The sequence below is a fragment of the Petaurus breviceps genome, unplaced genomic scaffold (assembly GCF_028583685.1).
Source record: "Petaurus breviceps papuanus isolate PSGF00001 unplaced genomic scaffold, PetGlider_PUasm1.0 181, whole genome shotgun sequence".
Classification (NCBI taxonomy): Eukaryota; Metazoa; Chordata; class Mammalia; order Diprotodontia; family Petauridae; genus Petaurus; species Petaurus breviceps.
This window is the reverse complement of record NW_027185784.1, coordinates 26,191,370-26,217,429: the sequence shown is the minus strand read 5'-3', so window position 1 is coordinate 26,217,429 and position 26,060 is coordinate 26,191,370. Positions and strand designations below refer to the sequence as shown.

The window sequence follows — 26,060 nt, the reverse complement described above, 5'->3', positions numbered from 1 at the left end:
CCTGAAGAGGGAAAGGTTGAGCGAGTGATCACGATTCCTCTCTCTCCCGTGGCCTCCTGAACACCTCTGATCAGGGAAGAGAAAGAAGAAATTACAATCTACCTGGGGAGGGCAAAGATCTATCCTCCTCAGGGGGTTCTTACAGTGAAGCCTATGAGCTAAGGACTATTCTCAGCCAATGACTGGGGGGAACAAGATGGGAAAGTGAGTCTGTGAAAACAATCTGTACTTGGTACAGGAAGAAACTAAATCTAGGAGGTACCTTAGCTACAAATACCAGGTAGCAAATATTATTTCATTGAATGTATATTTACATGAGTGTTTGTGGGAGGAGAGGAGCATACTTTATTTCAGCTTCTGAATAGATTCACTGTCCTAATGATGCGTTCCTTAGAATAATTTTTATCAATATGAATTTCCTGACCGTAAAAAAAAAATAAGATAAAGATTGGAATCAGTCCTGCTATTTCATTCACATAGAGGCTTTTATGATGAAGAAATGTAAGGCAAATTTTGAGGCCCCAGTTCAATTCCATCATCAATTACTCAGTACATTGTAATTTGATGGGTATCAGTGATTATCTTTCTCAGATGATCAGAATAGGATTAAGCTTGAGGTAATTATGCTAGCTAATGCTGTTAGCATAGGAGTTATGATTGATTAATCCATAATTCTTAATGATTATATTAATTGTATTTGATTCATCAGCTAGATACATACCATTAGTTAATATGTAATAAGAATGTAAATGCTGCACTAGACACCACCACACACACCCCCACTCCAAGTGTGGTGCCTGTAATAAGATTCTTTGGCCTCTCCACTCCCGTGAATCACTGCTGCCCACTCCCTAGTGACCTTTGCTTCAAAACTACAACCTCCTTGCACCCTAGGATACTAATGGTCAAACCCTACTGTATTATGACTTGTGAAAGACCCTGAGATATTGCTGACAGGGTCTTAGCACCTTTGGAAAGCCCCTGCTGAGATGGCCTGCAGTTAATTGTCCTTACTTGATGGCTTGTGGCTAACAATTTGTGAAGGGCCAATCATAAAACTTTTATGGTTCTTAGACATTTCCCTTAGCCAACCATAAGATTTCCCTGCTTCTGGAATTGATCGTTCATGGAATTGTGCCAGTTCATTTGAATTTTGGTACTCCCTCAATGATTATAAAAGCAATTGTTCTCAAGCAGAACAGTCCCTGACAGTGAGCAAGGTCTTGGACCCAATTGACTGGGGACAACTGATATCCCTAAAAAAGTGATTGGTCATTCTCAGAACTCCATCTTAAGTGAGTTCTGTTATACATTGGAATTTTGTGACCCACAGAATCCACCTCTACCAATGCAGAGTAAGGATCTTTGACTGTAATTTATAGCCTTACAGAGATGCCCTAAACACTGAGTAATTAAGTGGCTTGCCCAGGGTCACTCAGACAGTATATATATATATATATATATAAGAGGGAGGATTAAGACCCAGATCTTCCTGGTTTTGAGCTGCATGTCTAGCCACTAGCCACATTGTCTCTTTAAACAACTCCACCACCAGCAACACACAAACACACACACAGACTGAGTTAAATGACTTAGTTTGGTTTTGACCATGGGGAAATTAAAACTTTGGTCACAGATAACACACAAGTGAAATACTAGCTTTTTTGGTAATTGAGAACAGATTGTTTTAGCTTCTTACATGTGTACCCTGCACCACAACATAAAAATGTCCCTGAATCACTCATTGTTTTTAAGGTTGAGACCAGGGAAATTTCTTCTAAATTTAAGACTATGATTCTAGGGGGAAAAAATGTGTGTGATTCAAATTATTTATTGACTAGTTGGTCTATTTTCTTTTTTTTTAAGCAGTCGGGGTTAAGTAACTTGCTCAAGGTTACATGACCAGTTGTGGTGCTAAGTATCTGAGCCTAGATTCGATCCCCAGGTCATCCCAACACTGGAGCCGGTGCTCTTACTCGCTGTGCCACCTGGCCGCCCCTAGTTGGTCTATTTTCTACAGATGATTAGAAGATACGATAAGAATTTATCCCTGGCAAAGTCTGCTGAAGAAGGAAAGAGAAGAGCTTTTGTTGGGGATTTGTTGCTTTTAAAAGAGCAGTCATTCCCCTTCCTCCTGGAAACGCCAATTCTGTTCACCCACCACTTGCTCTATGAGCCTCAGGGAGAGGGAGGCAGGGACTCACTCATATGTGGGCTTTGTCTGGGACCAGCCATAGAGACTGTGCACATCATAGTGCCTCACTGGGCTTCCATCAGGCAGGAACTGCTGACTTTCCATGCACAGGGTCTTACTGCTCAGACCTCTGTCTCTTGACTCCACATCTGAGGAAAGAGATGCAATGATGTGAGAGCCCCACTACAATGGCAAGTACTTCCCATATGGTGGCAGTGAAGGAGGTGGCTGGAACTGAGGGGGCCGGAGAGGATGGCATATGAGTTTGAGAAAGAAAAGCAGGTCAGAAATAGAACATGTAAAACTTTGAATACAAGGCCATGGTATTCAGTAGGAAACTCCAGTAGGAAATGGAAAACTGAAGATGACTTTTAAGCAAAGCCCACAGATCATTGGATTTAGAATTGGAAGGGACCTTAAGAGACTGGGTAAGTCCAGTCCACTTGGGTGACATATGAAACCAAGGCTGAGAGAGGTAAAGAGATATCCCCAAGATTAGAAATGTCATAAGTAGCAGACCTGCGACTTTAGCCTACATCTCTTAGCTCAAAATAGACTGTTCTTTGCTCTACACCACAATAAACTCCTCTCTATATAGAGACCACAGATCATGGGACCTAGTCAAAAAGGGACCTTAGGTACCAAGCATTGGGAGGAATGATTTGAACTTAGCTCTTCAAATTCCAGAGTATTTGCAAAGGTCTCTGTTAAAGTACTAGAAGGAAAAAAGAAAGGAATAGAGAATTAAGAGGTGAAAGAGATTCTAAGAGTGTAGGGTATCACAGAATAAAGGCATAAAGGAAATTAAGAAGGAAAGAGCAAACAATAATGAACCAACCAATGAAATAAATACCAATAAATTTATTAAATGACTCCTGGTTGCCAGGCACTGTGATAAGTGATGGGGATAGAAGGACAAAGAATGGAATGATGTTCACTGGCAAGGAAGTTGAATTCAGTGACAAATGTTATAGAGAAGTTAAGAGAAAGAAGAATAAGAAAAAGGAAATTGCATTAAGCAAAACACTGATGCTTTATAAAAACTGAAAGAGAAGCATGAGCATTCTGGGAAGCATGGAAAGCAGTCCCAAGCTCCTCAGGCATCTCCTGTCTGATCTTCTTGCAGGGAATGTTGCCCATCCCCATGGTCAAGGAATTGGCTATTGACCAGTGAGGAAACTACTCTCTGAAAAGCTTCATGCAGAATCCTGACTTAAAAACTCCCCTGAAGCACACACCCTTCTGACCTGGATCTTTTAGAAGATGCATTCTTAGTAACGGCCAATGTTTTCTTCTTTAAAAACATGGAATGGCATTTTATAAAGCTCTTAATCATCAAGGCAATATGAGGATTGAGGCAGGAAAGAGGAGTGCTTGCTCCAAGGATATGGATAAGAGGTCAACTGCTCTCCCTGCCTCCAGACAGTATCCACAATCTGCCCCAACCCAGCCATCACCCAGTGTCAAAAGCATCTTTAGGCACATGATGTATCACTGCCCTTGTCAAAAAGCTTTGGTGCAGGGGCAGCTAGGTGGTGCAGTGAATAGAGCACCTGCCCTTGAGTCAGGAGGACCTGAGTTCAAATTCGGCCTCAGACACTTAACACTTACTAGCCCATGTGACCTTGGGCAAGTCTAATTGCCCTGCCCTCCCCCCTCCACAAAAAAAAAAGCTTTGGTGCTGTCTTACTGTCTACAAAATAAAAAATAAATAAGCTCCTCCAGGGCTTACAACCTGACTCCAACCTACCTGTGCAATCATATTGACCCTATATCTATTCAAATATTCAAGCAGACTCAACTCCTTGTTGAGACCCAACAGTCCTGTCCTACTTCTCTGTATTTACACAGGGTGGTCTCTATGTCTGGAGCTCTCCTCATCCTCACCTGACAAAAAAACTATTTTCCTTCAATGCAACATCCTCTTGCCCAAGGGTGTATTGGTATATTTGGCCTGTACTCTATGGACATCTATAACATGAACCAAGACAGTTTAGAATGCAGATAGGTTCGGTCCCTGAGATACTATCATCCCAATGCCAGGCTGCTAGTAATGAATGAAGGCAAATGATTAGCCAAGGTATCTTTGATGAGGTTATCCTGAGTCTGGATGATATTCTGCCAAAAGGAAATGTACTTACAGGGCATATAAGGAGGATGGTTCAATGTGTCATTCCTACAGCCTGAAGGAACTGCCCCATTCACAAAGCTTGATGGTTCATTCATGTCCTAAAAATGTAAAGTAAATCTTTATGCATATGTGTATTACATACATACATAAATACATTGTCATCATCTTCTGCCAAGTGACAATGAACAAATGCTTACAGCTGGTGCATTCATCACATATGGGGAGACTGATTAATTAGAAAGGGGATTACTAGGAAGGATTGAGCCTTGCTTTCTCTCAGGCCATGCTAGAGGGTCAGATACACTCAAGGGAAATACTGAATTCACTTAAGTTTAAAAAAAAAAGTTTTGGGGTGGCTAGGTGGCAGAGTGAGTAAAGCACCGTCCCCACACACACACACAAAAAAAAACTAGCCGTGTAATCTTGGGCAAGTTACTTAACCCCAATTGCCCTCCAAAAGGCCAAAAAAAAGTTTCATGATGTGTGGGAACACTAGGCAACTTTTCTGCAGGAGAAAGTAATGATGGATATAAAAATCGAAATGCTGACTATTTAATACCTAATTAGAAAATGGCAGCTTCAGGGCATATTTGTGTCCAAAATGTCTTAATCATTTACTGACTGATTCACTCCATTGCAGAACAATTATACAAGTGTGCAAAATTAAACAAATATACCTAATCCTTTAGCACATGTGTGCATATTTATGTATGCACATTTAGTCATATACACACAATCACCCATGCTTACAATCCACATTCCATCAAACTTCAAGCTCTTCTGTGGCTCAGTGGGATTGTTGTAAAGTTCTAGCAGTTCCCTCTTCCACCAAATGGCTGTTGAATTACGGAAAAAGTCTGGGAAGGCAGCATAAGCTCTGTATATCTGTAAAGATGAAATGCAACCAACAGACAGAGTGGTCAGGCCACTGGCAAAAACTCTTTGATACTTATTATTTGCAATTCTACTACTGCATGCAGATAACTTCTAAGGAAGTTCAAAACATTTTCAAAAGCATTCTTAGTTTTAAAAAATCACAGGATAACAAATTAATTGAATACTTATCAAAATGGCACTATTATAAAGTGTCATGGATAAATCCAAGGCTATCTATTGACTCTGCCTAATTTTAAGAAAAGACTCCCACCTCCATTTGATAAATATATATTTTGCCTATGGGGATATTGGGAGGTCTTTGTTCCCATGTCTAAGTTTACTTTGCATACTGTGCATTAATGCCATTTGGAAGGATATTGAGAAGCAATGAAGGTAGCCTGACTGGTAAGAATCAAAAAGTAAGATGTGGGGTCTAGGGAAGGATACTTCCATGCAAGTGAGGTAGGAAAACAAGAACTTAGGAAAGGGAACTCAGAGACAGAGAGACAGAGACAGACAGAGAGACAGAGAGAGACTGACAGATAGATATAGATGTATATATAAATAGAGAGAGAGAGAGAGAGAGAGAGAGGAGAGAGACAGACACTGAGAGACAGAGAGAGAGAGACCTATTAAGAGACACAATATCAGTATCTTGGGGGCCTTACAGAGGATGACCATTCTCAACAAGAACTGGTTTGTCAAAAGTCAAAGAAAATTTATTAAGCACTTATTCTGTGCCAAACATGGTACAAAGTGCTAAATTAGTAAGAAGGAAAGGAACACAGCTTCTCCCTCATGATAGTCCTTTTGACAATCTGGAGGGTACAAAATATTCCACTACAATGAAAGCTTCCACAGCCCATGCTACTAAAGAATATTTTACCTCGACTTGTGTGTTCCAGTCAATAGAGTCATCGACAGTGATGTTGGGTAAATCTGGCCAAACCTGTAAGGAAAGAGGGAAAAGGGGTTATTTCCTTAGAAAGAGTAAATATTGGATATGGGATAGCTCAAAATTTACATATTTCATGAGGAGAATCACAAAAAAGAATCTAAATCATCCCTGGAATTAATCTGCTTAAAGGAAACATCCTAAGCTCTAATTGCCCTCATTCATACATGCACAGAAACATTGGGGGGGGGGGGAATTGAGCCGTTAATGCATAAACACCCTGATATCCCTTCACACTCAGTCATGGAATAGAATTAGCACCTCTAATCCCAAAGTTCACCTTTCCCCAAACAATGTCACTGTCATCTGGCCATTTGATGAACACGTCATCCTGGACTCCCCGGGTGAATGCAGGATATGGCTGAGTCTCATTGCCAGAAATTGCTGGGTCCTGCAATCAATGAGCAGTAGTTATGACAGTTTCAGAGACAGAATTACTCAAAGACAAGAAGATTAATGCCCAACAAGCAAGAAGGCATCATAAAATCTTAACGCAGCCACACACCAGAATAAGGATGACTCGCATCCCAGCTTCTTTCATGCGGTTGATCAGATCAGGAAATCCAGCAAACTTGGGACTGAGTGTGAAGTCCAACTGCCTCTCCATGTAATCAATGTCTGAGTACTGCACATCCTGGAAGAAAGAGTAAAGGAAAGTGGGGGAATATCACTTTGATGACAATAGATCCAGACCAAGTGAATCTCTTCAGTAGGGCAGTGATCCACTATGCACATTCTTTTCCAGGATCAAGTTAAAATTCCAAACTGGAATCAATCCCAATAACTCCTAGACTGCTTCATCCTGCCATTATTACAAATGTGATCGGGGTATTTTAGATCATAATATAAACCTGAAAAAGATCAAACTCAGCCAGTCTATAAACATAATCTTCCAGAAAAATAATATGACTTGTTCCAAAATAAAATCAAAATCCTATGAAGTACCATACTCTTATTCCTCTAAGTAGTAGCATGATATAGTATAAATGGCAGTCTTTTAGAGGGAAGAGGACCTGAGTTCAAATATTAGTTCAAACCTGTGGGATCCTGAGCAAGTCAGTTAACCTACATGTGTCTGTTTCCTCATCTTTAAATAAAGGGGAAGGACTCCTTTTAACTTTAACTTTAAAAAGTTCCCTTTTAACTCTAAACCTATGAATTTATAATTCCTAACCTTCTTCTGTCAATTAATACTTCAGTGCAATGTATATACCCTATATCAAATTGCTTATCATGTCAGGGAGAGGAAAGAAGAGGGAGAAAATTTGGAACTCAAAATTTTAAAAAAAACATTAAAATTGTTTTTACTTGTGATTTGGAAAGTTAATAAAATATTATTGCAAAATATACTTTAGTGCAGGGAGATGACACTTAGAAGTGAAATTGAATGTTTTGTCAGAAAAAGGATGACATGTTCCATACATTAGTTACTAATACTCTAGTCCATTTGCAGCTAGTTACAATATAGCTTGTGAACCCCATTTGTTCCTGTTGGAAACCATTTCCATGGCCATTATGTATAATTGGAGATTAGCTAGAATTTAAGCTCTCCTCTGGCACAATGTTTGCTTACTGTTTGAACTAAAGTTGCACTCATCTGTGCAATGTTTTAAACAATACAATTTTTAAAAAATAAATTCAGAAACAGTACCAGTACTTCTAGAGGACTTCTGCCTAAAATGTCAAATATAATTTTAAAACATATTTGAAAGCTTCCCTATAACTAAAACAAAAAAGAAATCAAAGTCATGACGACAGTAGTTCAATTACACAGGTTGGGATTGGGGGATGGAGAGAGAGGTAAGGGTGTGCTGGGTAGGGAAGGTCCATACATAGGGGATCTGAGCAGCCACCATGGCTTCGTAGAGTTCAGCAATTTCAGAATCATTCTCATATCCATAGCGACACAGCTGGAAGCCTAGGGCCCAGTAAGGAGTCATCACTGGACGGCCAATCAACTGAAAACAAGGACAGAAAAGAGTTGATATAGATTCCATTCCTTCAGGGTAGGGAACGTGGCTGGTATCAAATACAGAGATGTTAAAGCAATTTTCTCTCATTATGTGGTGGCCTCATAACTCAGGTTATCCATAAGACCAAACACCATGAAACTAGGGATCAAGCATTCCTGGGAATCATTGCCATTTCAAAAGGGATAATATGTATAAAGCACTTTAACAGTCTTTAGATGCTATATAAACATAAAGTACTATTTTTATTTGTGTACATTTAAGAAATCTGGGATTCTTAGGGGCACTTTAAATAGGGATTGTCCCTGCAAGTGCTCTATAACAATGTAGTGGGAAAGGATGCTTTCCTAAAATCTCTTTATTGCCTCCTAACATTATGATCTGGTCTTGCTGCAAAGATGGTGGCTATGTAAGGCACCACCAGTCACCCAATCAACAGGCATTTGTTAAATATTTACCATGTGCCAGGCACTGTGCTGAGCACAGAGGACACAAAGAAGGCAAAAGTCTCTGCCCTCAAAGACCTCACATTCAAAAAGAGGAGACCAGCATGAAGATTATGAGGTATATACAAGATTAGACAGAGTAGATGAATGAATTTGCCTTGCAAAGTGTTACACACTTGAGGGTTTCTCAGAAAACACTTGATTGTTGACTGAAGGATTGCATGACTTCATACCTCTGTGTATTGTTGAGTGACAAGCTCTGGGGTTGGCCCCAAAACCATGTAAAAGTCCAGAATACCTCCCACAGTACGATAGGTCAGGGCAGGGGTGGGCTGGAAAGTCACATCTGCAAACAGAGAATAAGTGTTCTATGGCACAGAATCATAGGAGAGAAGGGTTGAAGCAGATTTGTAAAGATAATCCATTCCAGTCCATATACAAATAGAAATCCCCTATCATCATCACAGGAAGGAGGTTCTCAATTTCCTACTGAAGACTTCTAGTGATGAGAAATGACCACTTTGCTGAGAAGTCCATTCCATCTTTAACCAGTTCTAATTGTTATTACATTAGCCCTTATACACAACTGAAATTTGCCTGTTTCAACATCTGATGAGCTGACAAACTTTCTATATGCATTAACTACTCCATTGTGTTCCACAAACTAAATGTAGATGATTTCAAAATCCACATATCCACCTTTCCATTTTCCTGGATTCTGGACCTACAATTCTTCTACCCACTGGAAATTCCACACAAGGAAGATCTTCAGACACTTGGAATTCACTACTCCCAAAGAAATCCCATCACCTTCCCCTTCCCTTGTTTCTTTTTCTTCTAATTACTATTACTGATAATAGTATAATGCTAATTGCCTAGTCATAAAACCTATAGTTTTATGACTATATATATGACTATATATATGACTATTTGTAACTGTATATATATATATATAAGACCTATATATAGTCATAAAAAATAGTCATTAATTCACTTTATACTGCAGTCAAAATGATAAGAAGGCTGAATTCTGAGTCAGAGGACCAAAATACAGACTATTCCCTTTCCTACTCATGGGATTGAATATAAGTCACTTCATAACCTCAGTGGACCTTATTTTTCTGCAAAATGAGAGGATTTAATTAACAATCTCTAAATCCCTTTCAGTTCTAAATTGATGATTCTATGATAAATATGCAATATTGTCCCATCTTCCTGGTTTTATTCAAACAATATTGTTTGTCTGAAAGGCCTTTTCTCACATGTCCCCACAATGTTGTGATTTTACAATCCTACCCTACCCATCAAAATACAATAACTTTTAGTAGTCTGTTCTTTTTCTTCTCTTAGTCCCTCGCTCCTTGGGTGCCAAGTAATTTCTCCCTTATCTAAATTTTTATGGCCTCTTGTTCATGCCTCTCTTCTGTTATTACTAACTTTGCTGTGTGCTACTTATATACATATCTTGTCTCTCCTTTTTGATTAAAGACAGTTTAAGGATACAGACCATGTTTTCTGTGATCTTATCTTATTTGATGATGAGTTCAGTGATTTGTGCATATCAAGAGCTTAATAAATGTGTGCTGAATTTTATTGCATTAGAGTCCTGCTGGGACTGTCCTATTCAGAACCTTCCCCAAACTCTTTGGTTAAATGGGGTCAGAAAAGAAGCCACCATCTTACCCATGGCATTACTGTTGAGCAGGAGAACTCCATGGGCATTGCCATCCTCTTCCAGACCCATGTAATAGGGGTGCACACCATAGGAATTCTTCTTATACTAGGTCAGCAGTAGAAAAGACATCAGTCATGGTTTACAACATAGAAAACACAAATGAAAATGGATAAAAAAAGCTGGACCCATAATCTTCCTTAGAGGAGGTTCAAGGTCTCAAGGAAAATGGAGAATGAGAGGGTGATTCAATTCAATAAGTATTTATAAGTAGGTTATTCAGATTCATAGCTATCCTCAAGAGCATGAACTTGGATAAACTAATCCTGGAATGAAACCAAAGAAAACTATATATATAAGAACAGGTCATGTGATATATACTTACCCCTGGGGGCTCATCTCGAGAAAACATTCCCCATGTGTTCCAGTTCATGTCCCTCCGGAATGTTGTGTGTTCAGTTTCCCCAAAGCCATAGATGTAATGAGATGGGAGGCGGGTGGAGATACGTAAGAACATGTCATTAAAGGTAAAGCCAGGGACCTGGGAATCCCAACTGAAACACAGGAGAAGAGCATGGCTCTAAGGGAGGGTTGAAGGATTCCTGTGGTGTGCATCCCTGTTACAACAATCTGCAGAATAGCCATAATTATTCCGATTTCATTTACTAGACTTCAGGATAAAAAAAGTTGCTGAAGCATCTGTTTCTTTGACAGGGCTCTGACTTTAGAGGTAGTTACAGAAAGTAGCATTTAGATATGAGGGCAAGGGGGCTTGGTACAGTAGAAAAACCTAGAATGATACAACAACAACAAAAATGTAGATTAAATAGTTCCTACTCTCAGGAATCTCACAAGCTAGATAAAGAGATAAGATATCTATAACACCAAACTAGTAGAGAACAATATAATGAATGTCACAAAATATTACAAAATATAATGAATGTTACCATCATCAAGTATTGTCAATTCCCTTCTTTAAAAAAAGAACTGATTTTCTAAAATAGAGGCAATTATATAACTCAGAAATTCCAACATGTCACATAATCCATCATCCATTTTTCTCCTGCCTTAAAGCATGTTCCCAAGCATAAATTTTAAAGGTCTTATGAGAATAGATCCCTCTGAAAGAATTCTATGACCTGTTTCACATGATGCCTTCTCTATTTGGACCTTCACTTCCAATTCATTATTACAGGTTACCTGATATTCACACCAAAACCCCTCAGTTTTGATAAGTGGGCTTTTGCCTTTTCTTTCTAGAACGACTCCATGTCAAATTCAAGTACTTATGAGTAGTAAGAAGTACCTTCCTTTTCCAGCACCCCTTTATACACTTGCCCCATGTAAGCTCCTTGAAGGTAGACATTAACTTGCTTGTATTTATAGCTCAGTACTTAACACAGTGCCTCACACATAGCAAACACTTCATAAAAGTTCTATCTATCTATATTCTAGAAACTGAGCCCAGACTATCACTTTTAGGATAGTGTCTTCATAATAACCACTCAATTCATGCAGACCTCTACACTTTATAAAATACTTTCCTTGAAACTATTTCATGAAGAAGGTGATGCAACGTCTATTCTTCCCATTTTATGGATGATGAAACAGAGCATCAGAGAGGCTCCCTGATTTTTCTGGGGTAGTAATGCTACATAGGTAATAAGTACAGGAACTAGCACTCAAGCTAATCTCAGTAAAAATTAATTTTTCAGGAATCAAAAGCCAGCTGTCCTTTAATTTCATACCAAACTGGTTCTACTCACATTACTGTGCCCGTGCTGCGGCGTCGGATCTCAATCCCAAAAGGATCACTCTTTATGAAAACTTCATAAAGTCGATTCTCAGAGGTGCTAGAGGGGGAGCTAGGGATGTTGAGGGGCACTGGGACCTCGTACCTTTTGCTATTGGCATCATAGATCTAGAATGAGAAAACATATTGTTCCAGCTTGAAGAAAAGACTGTTGGTCAAAGTTATTGAATCCTAAAATTCCAGAGTCATGGACCTGGTTCATGAAATGTGAAGAACAAATTTACCTTAAACTGCAGCATATCATTCTTATGGTAGGCGATATCCAAGCGGAGAGGGTTCACGGGAGTAGAGGGCAGGTTGGAAGCATATAGAGATGAATTTAAGAAGAGATCAGCAATAATCCCTGTTGGGTTGTACTGAATGTCACTGACAGAGTAGAAGAAACTGGTGATATAGCAGCTAGGAGCTCCTGGAGAACTGGGTAACTGAAAAATAAGGTCAAGGTTAGATAGGGATGAATACTTGCACAGACTGAAGTTGGGCTGGTTATTTATTTCTCCACAATTATCATTTGGTAACTGAAAATTTATGTCTTCCTTCAACATAAAGATACTCAGGACCCCTAGCCCAAATACATCCTGAACATAAACCCTGGTGATTCCTTCTTTTTGTGAGTCCCCATTAATGACTGGGGACGTGTGGTTGGTAAATCTAACCTTAGGATCATTGTAATCTTGTTTCATTGCGGTTTCTTTGTCAATTCTAATTATTATGCCAATTACCTCCCAGACACAGCCACGAGCTATGCAGTTTTCTTCAGAGACTGCTGGATCCTCAGGATAACAGTCTATTTTGTCTATGTCCCTGAACTTGAAACTCCATTCCACAGTGTATTCTTCTCCCAAGGAAAGTTCAAGTCCTGAGATGATAGCAACCTATGGAGAAATCAAGAGAGTGACCAAGAATGTCATACTTAATAGACAAAGCCATTGTGAAGGTTCTTTCCTCTTTAAATGGCTTTCTGTAATGAGGTTCCCTTAAAAGCCCTTCAAAATCCAAAAATGATGTCACAGATGCCAGAACAAAGTCTAAAAATTCAGTCAATACCTGACTATGAACACCTCATAGGAAGGACTGCATAGGTATCACTATCTCCTAAAGACACAGTAGCTGTGTCTTCCTACAAGTCCATTTCAAAGGTTATAGCTATGAACTGGATGAAAGAAAATAATTTGGGATGTATAAGTGAGAGAAGATATCTGTCATCATCAGTATGTAGTATTTCTCGAAGATAGTCTCCTTCTAGTCACATTTTGTGGACATTTTTCTCAGTTCTAAAACCTCATTGACCTCACTTCAGCATTTGAAGCTAAACAATGTGAATTAGAACTCAATGGGAAAAATTATTTTGGTTTTAACCTTTTTAAATTCAATATTCTCTTGATTTTTCAAATGCTGCATTCTCTGTTCCTCCTATTTCTCTGACCATCCCTTGTGTTTCCTTCACTGTCTCCTTTTCATCTTCTTATTCCTGTGGTTCAATCTTTTCCTCAAGGTTCAGTCCCTAGCTTTCTGATCTAGCCCTCAATTTTTTCAAATATTTCTACACTAGTGACTTTCAAATCTATACCTATACTCCTGAGCTCTGTTTCCTCTTCTAACTTGTTTTCAAATATTTCTACACTAGGGACTCTCAAATCTATACCTATAATCCTGACTGAGTTCTATGTCCTCTTTAATCTCATATTATTAACTTACTAAGAACATTTCTATGCTTCTAATTCATCCAAAGTTCAACTTATTAAAAACCTAACTGCCATGTTCTTCCCAGAAGAGAGTATCTTCCCCAGTTTCTCAATTACTCTCAATGGTACCACAATACCCATAGTCCCTTAGACTCAAAACTTCAGTGTCTTCTTTGATTACTCACTTTTCTCCTCACTAATTAGTCCCCAACTAGTAATTCTTTCTCCAAAATTTCTCCTGGAATTGGTCCTTACTTCCCATTCTCACAACCTTATTACAAATTCCATTTAATAGTTGGTTATAATAACTTGTCTCACCTCCTCAAGCTCCAGGTCTCTTTCCTCTTAATTCATTCCATTTTCCACTGCCAAATCAATGTTCCTAAATCACTACTTTTCATCATATTATATTCTTGTTTGAGAATACCTTATTGCTTCCATTACCTTATTAAATCAATTTTAATCCTGGAATCTAATGTCTTTCACAAATCTCCATATAAGTTTTATCTTTCACTTTACAAATGAGGAAATTGAAGATCAGAGAGTTTAATACTTGCCCAATTATTTCACTTTACCTACTCAACTTTTTTCCCTAATCCTCTCCAAAAATGTTCTTTATTCAAGGCAGCAGGGAACAAAGGGAAAAGAACTGGATTTAAAGTTAGTGGACCCGAGTTCAAATCCCACTTAACCACCTTTGGCAAATCACCTAACTTTTATGAGCTTCATGTTCTTGCCTTATACAATGTTGGTTAGATTAAATGACCTAAAAGCTTAGCTACTAAGGCATCACCCTCTAATTTAGTGCTTAATATAATCTTCCCTCTAGGTTTCTGTCAATACCTTTCATTTTTACTGCACATCACACTCTGCCTGAAACTCTCTTCCTAGTCCCACGGTCACTCCCAAAATTGAACTGATTTGTATCTCCATCCTTGAGGATAGAGATGGGGAGGAAAAAGAAGGACAAGGATTAAGCTAACTGTGAAAAGACTATATGGGTTGAGAAAGGGGCTGGATCTGTGAATTCATTGGCATACGGAACTTCCACATGAAAAACCTCCCAATGGAGTTTGGCATCTCTCCAACTTATAGTCTTAGAGAGCTGTGCACTAGATATCTTAGATTAATGCTCCTTCAAATTCCATACTATCCCCATCCCTTCTAGGTCTTAGTTACCTCTGTACCTTCATTCTTTCCCATGATCAAAGACACCATACCACAGTAGATCTCAAAGGTCCCAGTGCTTTAGGGGCTCCACATCAAAAAAATTAGTCCTTTACCTTTTCATCTTCAATGTAAGTGACATTAGGAGATGCAATGAGGACATCATTCTGCTTCACAATGATGTTGGTAGGTTCCTCTGTCCCAAGGATTTTAATCTCCCTAAATGCTAAATTATTTGCAACATTGTTGGATTGATGCAAAACCTTCACATCCAAACGGTTCTAGAAGAGATACAAAAATAAAGAACTTATTATACATACTGATCCTCAAGTATTTTTAATATTAAATCCCAGGATAGCTTTTCCTTGCTGTCACCCAAAATGAGTCTGTGTTGTCTCCAAGTATACTCAAGGAATATAAATTTCCTTAATATTATCTAGAGAGGGGGTGGCTAGGTGGCGTAGTGAATAGAACACTGGCCCTGGAGTCAGGAGGACCTGAGTTCAAATCCAACCTCAAACACTTAACACTTACTAGCCAAGTGACTTCACCAGACAATAGACTTCACCAGACTGAAAAGAAGGCCATGGCACAAAAAAAGTTTAAGAATACCTGATCTAATAAGTGGTCAAAGGATATGAATAGGCAGTTTTTTTGAATGAAGAAATCAAAACTATGTACAGTCATATGGGAAAACGCCCTAGATCATTATTGATTAGAGAAATGTAAATTAAAGAACTTTGAGGCATTATCTCACAGCTATCAGATTAGCTAAAATGACAGAAGGAGAAAATGACAAATGTTGAGGGATGTGGGAAAATTTGGACATTAGTATACTGTTGGTGGAACTGTGAACTGATCCAGCCTTGGAGAGCAATCTGTAATTATGCCCAAAGAGTTATAAAACTGTGTATATCCTTTGGTCCAGCAATACCACTATTAGACCTGTTACACAACATGATCAGGGAAAAAGGAAAAGAATCTCTATGTTCTAATACATATATATACATAGCATCTCTCTCTTTGTGGTGGCAAAGAACTGGAAAGTGAGGGAATGCCTATCAATTGGGGTATGTATAAACAAGTTGTGATAAAAGGTTGTGATGTGCTGTAAGAAATGATGAGCTGGTTTATTTTAGAAAAACATGGAAAGACTTGCATGAAATAATGAAAAGTGAAGTAAATAAAAACAAGAGAATATTGTATACAGTAACAGCAATATTGTTCAAAGAATAATTGTGAACAACCAAGTTGTTCTGAGAGATTCAAATACTCAGATCAACTATAAAGGACCTATCAAGTAGGAAGCTATGCACCTCCCAAGAAAGAACTGATAAATACTGATAAAGTACACATAATATGGTTTTACATCTATTTATAAATCTGCATCAAATGATGGTTTTCTCTAGTGTGGGGTGGGGAGGAAGGGGGGAAGACAGTTTGGAACTTAAACTATAACCAAAAAAAAAAAAAGAAGAAAAAATGTTAGGAAGAAAAAAAGAATCCCTAATCTATACTAAAAATCCCTTTCAGAATTACATATTAGCTATGTATACATATTTACTCTGATATGTATTACTATCAATACATAACATTAAATATTACATATTTGAGTGTTGACCATCAACAACTACAAGTACAACAAAAAGCACACAAAGACACACATGTACCTATGCACACATATTCATGTTCACACAGAGAACTAAACATACACGAACATATATACACATAGTTATGGAGCCATTTTTTTAAAGGTCACTCACTTGGGTCAACAAAAACTCATGCAAGATGTAGGCACCACTCTCTATAGTATCTGAAAAGGAAATAAATAATAGTCAGACTTCGGACATAGTAAAATTTTTATTATAGGTAATTATCTGTTCATGATGAGACCTAGGAGAACATAGAAGGGAAGGAAAGTTCATTGCCTTTAAAGTTCTAGGTCCTAGAAACTAAGCCATTGAGACCAGGGCCTCCGGCCAGTGTTATTCTCTCCAAAGATTCCCTCCCCTTTCTACCCTCATCTTAAAAGGTTATACATAAAAATTCCCTCTCAAGTTTCCCTCATGGAGATGCCCCAAGAGTTTAATCTAGAATGAAAATATTGGGCGCATCAATACCAATACCAAATGTTCCAGAGACATATAAATCCCTGCCAAAAAGAAGTACCAACTTAGGTGTGCTCTCACCACACAGATGTACTTTTACTGAACGAATACACTCACATTACCAACAATATTTGGCCATGAACAAGTTTGGGCACGTCTTTGATATTATTAATGTTAATACTCCCTCCAATAATGAATATTTCAATCCATCCCTGCCTACCTATCCTTTGCAGCTCTTGTCTATATTCTCCTGTGAGTCTACTACAGGAGGTCCACTCAACATATTAAGGACCTTTCTCATATCCTCTTGACAATTTTTTCACTCCATGACCAGTCATCTTTTTCTCCCTATCTTTTTTACTGATCAAGGACTTCTCTGATAAGATCAAAAGAATTTCTGGGGGCATATATACAACTAATTTCAATGGAAATTTTTTTCCATAAGTAGTCTATGTTGTCAAGAGGGAAGATATTAAAGGGATTGAAGGGTTTCCCTTAACCCCTTCTGGGAAGATTCTGATATCTTGAAAATTAAGGTAAAAAGAAAGACAAGGTTCTGAGCATGATCAATCTGTAAGTTAGGTTAGCAGTCACCAATAAATGGGTCAATGGTCTCTTTAAATGACCAAAATACCACAAGGTAGGGCTTAATAGCCTTCTTATAGCTTGTATAAATACAAGAGAACAAAGAGCAGAGTTGGATAGGTGGGAAACATAATACAGGGATTACAGGGAAGACAGCATCATGGGGGTAGAGACAACATGAGTGGTTACATCAAGGAAAGTGGTCCTAGTACCCGTTTGAGGTTAGTGACCATTTCCCTTTCTCATTAAGGAATGCTGATTGATTTATGGGATCCATCTGCATGTTGCAGACCTTGCTAGTTTGGAAGACTTAGTAGACTCCCCAGTGCCTAGAAAGGTTTATTAGGGAAATAAGACCTCCATTAACTTTTGCTAGGACAATGCAGGGACAATTTCTTAGAGCTAGCTTCAGGACTTAAACATAATACTGGATGTCTTGGTATTTACCCAAGAGCTAATGGCATAGAAAATGACAATCCTTTCCTTTTAATAATAATTAGTTATTGTTGGACTGACATTTATACTAGGTGAGAGGGGAAAGCTAAATTTCTGAACTTAGCCAAAGGATATAGATAGTGAATTTAAGCAGACACAGAATAAATTACAATATGAAATCAATACAACATAGAATCAATTACAAAGTTGAATTAATTTGAATTTTTCACTTTCTTCCCCTCAAGATTCTATTCATACAACATCATTAATTCTTAAATGGTGGACATTAACTTTCTTAAAGAACTAATGCCTGGAAAAGATTCTCACACGTTATAGTGACCATACAAGACTTAACAGAGTTTATAGAACAAGGCTGTGGGTTTGGAGTGACACAGCCTGGGCTGTGGTTCTATTACAGTCCAGAAAATGCTTACCTTTAGTTTCTCCATCATCCCAAAAAAGTTCTCCTCTAGCTTCCTTATTGTCATCAAGGGCAATGATGAGACCAAGAGGATTCTGTCGGCTGCAGAAAGAAAGATCAAGATAAAGGACTAAAGATCTTGATCTATAAAGCTTGGCACATTATCTAGGAATAACGCCATCAGAAATTTTTCTTTACAAGTGAAAAAAGTTGTTAGCACCAGGAATCTGCTTTCTATCATAACAAGGTAGAAGGAGGGTTGAATTTAAAGTTGGAAGCAACGATTTCCAATCCTGAATATTCCACTTGCTGTTTGACCTTAGACAAGTCTCTTAACCTTTCTGAGACTGTTCCTCAGATGCAAAATGGGAATTATACTTGTCCTACCTACCTTAAAGAGCTGCTATGAGGAAAGTTCTCAGAAAATCTCAAAAATTTTCGATCTAGGGGCAACCTAACAAGTCATCTAGTCTGACCCTTTCATTTTATAGATGAGAAAACTGAGGCTTTGAAAGATTAAATGATTTGCAAAAACCACACAAGTAAACAAGAAAGATGGGAGTTGAACCTAGATCTTCTTACTCCAAAATTAGTTTGTATACCAAGCTATCTCCTACAGCTATAGAATTATACATTGTAATCCCTTTCCTTGACATAGAAAATAGCAAAAAGCTTCCCATTGCAATTAATCCAGCTACCCAAGTTATTGTCATGAATAAAAATTGAAAGGCATCTAATAAAAAATTCATTAAATTTGAGTGTAAATGTGTGGTTTATTTTGAAATAAGAAATCAAATTTTATTTTTCCTTAAGTTAGGTTTGTGATCTCTAAGTCATTGTTCATATATTTAGTACTTCAAAGGAAATAGAAAAAAATCATCAGAGAGGAGATGGTCAGATATTTTCCTAATTTTGATAAAGGGGAAGAAGCTGTATCCTGGAAATTGTGTATCAGAAAGACTGATGCTCATCCCTGGCTGTATTTCAAAACCAATTCTTTACATTATCTCCTGAGTCATCCATTTACTTCTCATGTCTTTTTAACAATTTAATAATTTAATAATTCCAATTAATAATTAATGGTCATTAGTTTAAAAAGATGAAAACACCAACTGTACCTCTCCCCAAATCCTTTGATCTCTTACCTAAGTCAAAGTCTCTTGAAAAATATTCCAGAGATCTTCTTACTGTTTCATTCATTCCTACACCTATCAACTGAAATGGTATCAACTGTCTAGGGAAGGCTTTCAATGACACATGACATAGCATTTCAACGACAATGACAATGTAGGGGAGAATAAGGCTGATGACTTTTCAAAACTCTGCCTCACTTAAATCACCCTCATAATATCACTGATCCTCTTCGAAAACAAAGGACAAACAATGAACAAGCAAAACAAAACTTCCCTAGTAACCTCACTTTTTTGTGATGATTTTGTACCATAAATGTGTATGTAAAGTTCGCTCTAAATTTACTGCAAAGCATCCTTCCTCCTCTGTCAACCTGCTACTGTGGATAGCAGTCAGAAACATGTAAACTATATTTTTAAGAACATTTATGCTTATATGTGATTTATTGTGATAGTCACACGTAGTATATATGATATTCTACAATATTCTCCTTATCTGTTCCCACTTATTTCTATGCCTGTCTCCAATTGTTCCTAGATCCAGAAAACCTTTACTTTTAGCCCCAACATAAGACAACTATATTTATAATCTACCATTTATATATACAATGATATATACACATATGTGTGTACATGAACACACCTCTATTTATTTATACTGCTATTGCTTAGTGTAACCATTTGGCCTATACATTATTGTGATTTTAGAATCTCCCTCAGGCTTTTTCCCAGCTTTCCTGGCAAATTATTCCTTTCTATTTCAAGCATAGGGCCATAGTTCCCATAAATCTCCACTAGAATATTATTGCTCGGCAGTTTTCAGAACTGCATCAGAAAAAACATCAGACAGACTTAATGCAAAAATAGAAAAGCTCATATAATCACAGTTGGTAAACATATTTAACTAACTCATGGCTCCTGACAGCCATAAATGCTTATCAGCCTGTAATGCCATACTTATTTAAGATAATTAAGCATCAAAGGACCCCACAAGCCACAAGAATGCTATGTGATTAAGGGAAGTGATGGGGAGCCCAATCTAAGGCACCAACAGTGCTGAAAAACCAAACTGAGAGTTGATCACATAAATTCATTTGCTGATAGTCTTTGGAAGAAAAAAAAATTCTCTAGACTAAAGTAAATACGTAGACGCTAAAAATCTATTATAAAAAGATTTTTATTATTTTTTTCAAACTAAAGCTGGAAAGCAAAGTAACTCATAAAATCATTTTTTCCTTATTTTTAAGGACGGGAGGGGAGGGGGGGGGGAATGATACTTTCCTGAGGGTACTTCAAGATTTAAAAAAAAAGAACATTGGGTTCCGTGAAGTAATACTGCCACCTTGAGGATTTTAAGGATATTGCCACTGAAGACTTTTTAAATAAAAAGATCCATCAGATTGATTACTGCATTTCCTCCTGACCCATGCTGTATTCCACTTCTAGATGAATCTTCTTTGAAAATGACTATCAAGTCATACTTAATCACTCAAAAGTTTTCAATAGCTCCCTGCTTCCTTCATGTTCAAGTCTAAACTCCATTTGCCATACTTTCAAGGCCCTCTTTCCTCAAATTCCAAACTGGCTCTCCAGCCTATCTCCAGCTCCCCTCTGTCACCTAGACTAGCTTAACTCTCCTACTAGGACTTGTACATCCTAATTCACTGCTCATTACATTATGCCATAGCATCTTCTATAAGAGTTGTGGGCAGCAAGATGGTGCAGCACATAGAGTGCCAGGCCTGTTGTTAGGAAGACTCCTCTTCCTGAGCTCAGACCTGTCCTCAGATATTAACTACCTGTGTTACCTTGGGCAACTCACTTAAACTTGTTTTCCTCAACTTCCTCTACTGTAAAATGAGCTGGAGAAGGAAATGACAAACCACTCCTGTATCTTTTCCAAGAAAACCCCAGATGAGGTCACAAAAGAGTTGGACACAACCAAAAAACAACTAAACAACACAAAAATAAGAGTTGTAGTTAGTGATTAGGAAACTCAAAGATGAGAAAGAAAAGATCATAGGAGCATAGGATCATAGAACTTGAAGAATAAAGACTGAAGACTTAATTAAGACAGAAAATAGAACCATGGCTTTAGAGGTGGGCATTTTAGAGATCATCTAGTCAAACCTCATTCATTACACAGAAGAAGAAACTGAAGCTTATAGAGGTTAACTGACTTGTACACAGTCAGTAAATGGCTAGTCCATGACCAGATCCTTTGACTCCAATTCAAGTATTCTTTCCACAGTGCCATATACTATGTCTGATGCAGGGCTTCATAAACTTTTTCCACTTGTGACCCCTATCAATGTTTTTTAAACATGCAATTGGATGAAGTATCGAGCCAACAATCTTCTCAGGAAGAACCAATACTGAATGCCAAATCTGTTGATGAGTCCCTCCTTCCATCTACCCACTGAACCACTCATGGGGATAAAGGAGCCACAGTGCCCTTTTCAAGATTTACACAACTATTCATGAAAATGACAAGCCATGAACCAACTCTGGAAATGGGACTATCCTTCAACATTATACCTGGCTACTGTGGTAACGGCTGGCTGCTGCGTGGGGATGATATAGCCCCCTCGAAGATGGAGTCCAATTTTGTCTGCTGGGAGTGACATCTCAACATTTTGTTTTCTCCACGATGTTTGGCCACCCTAAAAGCAAGAGTGGGTTGCATTAAGAAAAGAGTAACTTCTCAGTTGTGAATTCTCCATGCTACACCCCCTATCCCTCTTCCTTTCAGTCGGGTCCCAGACTCTGGCATGAACACTACGATGTCAGTGTCGTCTTGTTATATTGGGGAAACTAAGATATCGTGGGTTTATAGCACACTCCGAGAGGTTAGTATAATCTGAATACAAAAATAATTCCCAAAATATATCCAATAATCATAATATTTGTGCATAAACATTGCTTCCTTCGTCCCTTTTCTTTTGCAAAGATGGGAGACTAAAGGCATGAAACATTGCATACACACGGCCAAACCTGGTTGAAATTAAGTTTGGGAGAACTGCTCTTTCCCTTCTTATTTTTTCTTTTAAGAAATGGATCTATGGGGAAATGAGGAGAAGGGATAGATCTGGAAATATAGATGATATAGGAACAAAAGATACAATTTTTTTTTCAAGATATTCCTCTTCTGCTATTCTTAGTTTCTTAGCTGAAGTTCAGCTTAATCATTATGAGCGGGGTTTAAAGTCTATAGTCACTAGTTCATCACTCTCACTGGATTGTGTGCTCTAAGATCAAAGAGATACCATGCCTTCTCTGCCCCACCATCACCACCTCCCACCTCCCACCCACCCCACCTCCCACCCACCCCACCCCCATCCCTGCTTCACTCAGCGGAGTCTCATGGAATCTCAGTGTAAACACTGTAGTGTATATTGTTAGATACAATTGGTCTGCTGGTTTTTGATGAACCTCCCCCTATCCCCCTCCCCGACCCCAAGCCTTTTTCTCTTTCTCTCTCCTATTTATCATTATAAAAAATGTCTTGCCAGGTAGGTGAGAATTGTATTCAGAAATAAAGGTGATGTAAAATGAATGGATTCATATTTTTTTAAAAGAAAAAATCACCCTAGGCGCTATCTCAAGGGCAGAGTTGACTGAATTTCTCTCACAGTTCCATTCCCCTACCCCTGCCTCTGCCCTTATCTCCCAGGAAGCCCTGTTTAAGAAACTGTCCATTGGGGAATCTGTGGATAATCAGATCTACTTACTGTTTCATAGTCATACCAGATAGCATCAGGCATATATGCCATCACGCTCTCAGCCCCCTGAAAGCAAAGCAAAGCAAAGCATTACATTCACATCCCTGAGATGAAAAGCTTCCCCCAACCCACTTCCCAACCACATCCTCCCTTTCTCCCCACTCCCTGCTGAAGCAGGAATGTTCTCTGCACTGAGCACCCCAAAACATCTGCATACAGATGATTCCCCCCTGTATTAACAACAGAAGCAGCTTTGGGAGAGTAATGAGGGCAGTCCTCTGAGGGTGAGGTTGAGAAAGTTGAAATCCCAAGCAAATTAAAAGATTTGTCATCAGAATTTGGCTAACAAAATCAAATGAGATAATATTTGTAAAGTGCTTAGTGCCTGGCACACAGTAGGTGCTTAATATATGTTGATTGATTGATTGATTGGTTCCCAGAAGAGCAGGGGGAGGAACTGAAAATAATGCTGAGTCCCTATGAAAAAACTTACCTCATCCAGAACAGGAGTGATGAGAAGCCCAGGCCCCCACAGAAACTGTCTATATATATCCCAGGTGTAACTGTCATTATAGAACCTAAGAACCAGAGACAAGAGGGGACAATTAACAAACCTGTTATTGCCAGTATTGCTCAAGGATTCAGTTATTGTGTGGCATTACAAGGGGGAAAATGGCACCAACTCTAAGCAAAATATCAAAGTATATCTTTGGTACCCATCACCACCCTTTTCAGAGGTCCCATGTGCTCCCACTTCCTCCCAGGGTCCTCTTCCCCTAGGGCTAGGTTTCCTAGGCAGTGTCCCTTATACTAAGGATCTTTCTGTTAGCATCACCCCCACCCCTTCCAACTCACCCTCTTATCCCCACCAACTCACAAAAATTTTCAGCTGACTCTTAGAGCAAATAGATTTGATTAAACTAATTCAAACAAAAAAGTCAATGAGGGGCGACCAGGTGGCTCAGCAAGTAAGAGCACCGGCTCCAGTGTCGGGATGACCTGGGGATCAAATCTGGGCTCAGATACTCAGCACCACACCCAGAAATAACTGGCTGTGTAACCTTGAGCAAGTTACTTAACCCTGATTGCTTACAAAAAAATAAAAGTCAATGACTTCAAATATATAATTGATATCATATTGCTCACCTCCTCCTCAAAGAAAGACTGGAAGGAGGGATTTAAAATAAAATTAAATGAAGTGAAAAATGAAATTTCAAAAAAGATTAAATTAATGCTAAAAATAGATTTTTGTAAAAGAATGTCAATGATTGAGTCATCTCTCCCAAAGATATTTGAATTTTAATAAGGCAGATTAGAAAATGAAAGTTTTAACATATCAGAATTCAAAATGGAGATCAGGAAACTCACTCATGTAGAAGGGGCCGGGCTACAGTGTCCCCTCGAGTGTGAGCTCGGTAAAAGAGGGTATAGAGATAGGGCAGCAGAGTATAGCGGATGTTCAGGTAGTGTCTGGAAGTATTCAAAAGGAGAGAATCTTCTCCAAATGCAGCAGGATCCTGATGCTAGGAGTAAAAGGGACATGGTCTCTGTCATTACAGATCACAAAACATAAAAACATCTAGCGTACCTTCTGTGTGAAATACCCATATTCCTAAACACTGGTCTTGAGCAAGCCTAGAACACAAGGGGAACCTACCGATGTTATTACTAATTATATATCCCAAAAAAACCTTAGATCCAAAAAAGTTAAGTAATTGACTTGCAGTTAAAAAGAGGCTATTCTCTTAATCTGCTATTTCTCACACAAGACACTCTATCTCTGAATTACAGGCATTTTCAATGACTGCCGCCCCATGCCTAGAACATCCTCCCTCCTTATATCAGACTCCTGGCTTCCTTGAAGTCCTAACCAAAAACCCATCTTATACAAGAAGCCTTTCTAGATTCCCCTTAATTCTAGTACTTTCCCTCTACTGCTGTTTTTCAGTCATTTCAGTCATGTCTGACTCTTCTGACCCCACTGGGGGTTTCCTTGGCAAAGATACTGAAGTGATTTGCCATTTTCTTCTCTACCTCATTTTACAGATGGGGAAACTAATCTAGGCAAATAGGGTTAAATGAGTTGCTTAGGGTCACACAGCAAGTAAGGATCAAAGATCAGATTTTAATTCAGATCTTCCAAACAACAGGCCCAGGACCCTTTATCTCCTGTGACGCCCAGCTGCCCCCTTCCCTCTATTAGTCATCTCTAATTTATCCCATACATAGTTGTTTTCCTGTTGTCTTAGACTTTTTTCTGCAAGGACTGTTTTCTGCCTTTGTATCCCCAGCACTTGGCCCAATGTCTGGCACACAGTAGGTGCTTAATAATATTTATTGACTGTCGTCTGCTTTTTTGTTGTCATTTTTCCCTGTTTGAATACATTGCCTTTTCATAGAATCCCCAAAACTTACAGCTGGATGGTACCATGGAAATCATTATCTAGTCATTTGACAGATTAGGAAACTGAGGCCTCTGGGGTGAAGTGACTTGCCTACCCTCTTCCTATCCTTAAGCCTGTGATCAAGAAGAGAACACCCACTGTTTCAGATTCTTCATCACCCACTGGCTTTTCGGTTTCCTGATACTTCCTTTCCAGTCTCACTTCTCTCCCCAAACAGTCCTCTCCAAAGGCTCCAAGGACCAAAGCAATGACCTTTCTCAGTCCTTATTCTCTTACAGCAAATATCATTGATGTATTAAAGCAGATGCTATGAGGAAGGTCCTGGGGGCATTTCTGAATGAGGTA

The 26,060-nt window shown here is 38.6% G+C and overlaps 1 protein-coding gene across 1 annotated transcript in view; it reads right to left on the bottom strand.

The window, feature by feature from the left end:
* Positions 1-26,060, bottom strand: part of MGAM (maltase-glucoamylase) — a 123,715-nt gene that overhangs the window by 57,692 nt on the left and 39,963 nt on the right. The window contains exons 17-34 of the mRNA XM_069087400.1: positions 24,679-24,833; positions 23,804-23,888; positions 23,320-23,376; positions 22,127-22,251; positions 18,472-18,560; positions 16,673-16,722; positions 15,026-15,190; positions 12,780-12,932; positions 12,282-12,482; positions 12,011-12,165; positions 10,630-10,798; positions 10,256-10,352; positions 8,806-8,918; positions 7,989-8,114; positions 6,662-6,790; positions 6,437-6,547; positions 6,088-6,150; positions 5,076-5,210 (exon numbers count right to left, since the gene is read on the bottom strand). Coding sequence (XP_068943501.1) covers positions 5,076-5,210; positions 6,088-6,150; positions 6,437-6,547; positions 6,662-6,790; positions 7,989-8,114; positions 8,806-8,918; positions 10,256-10,352; positions 10,630-10,798; positions 12,011-12,165; positions 12,282-12,482; positions 12,780-12,932; positions 15,026-15,190; positions 16,673-16,722; positions 18,472-18,560; positions 22,127-22,251; positions 23,320-23,376; positions 23,804-23,888; positions 24,679-24,833 — 2,178 coding nt within the window. The remainder of the gene's footprint in view (positions 1-5,075; positions 5,211-6,087; positions 6,151-6,436; positions 6,548-6,661; positions 6,791-7,988; positions 8,115-8,805; positions 8,919-10,255; positions 10,353-10,629; positions 10,799-12,010; positions 12,166-12,281; positions 12,483-12,779; positions 12,933-15,025; positions 15,191-16,672; positions 16,723-18,471; positions 18,561-22,126; positions 22,252-23,319; positions 23,377-23,803; positions 23,889-24,678; positions 24,834-26,060) is intronic.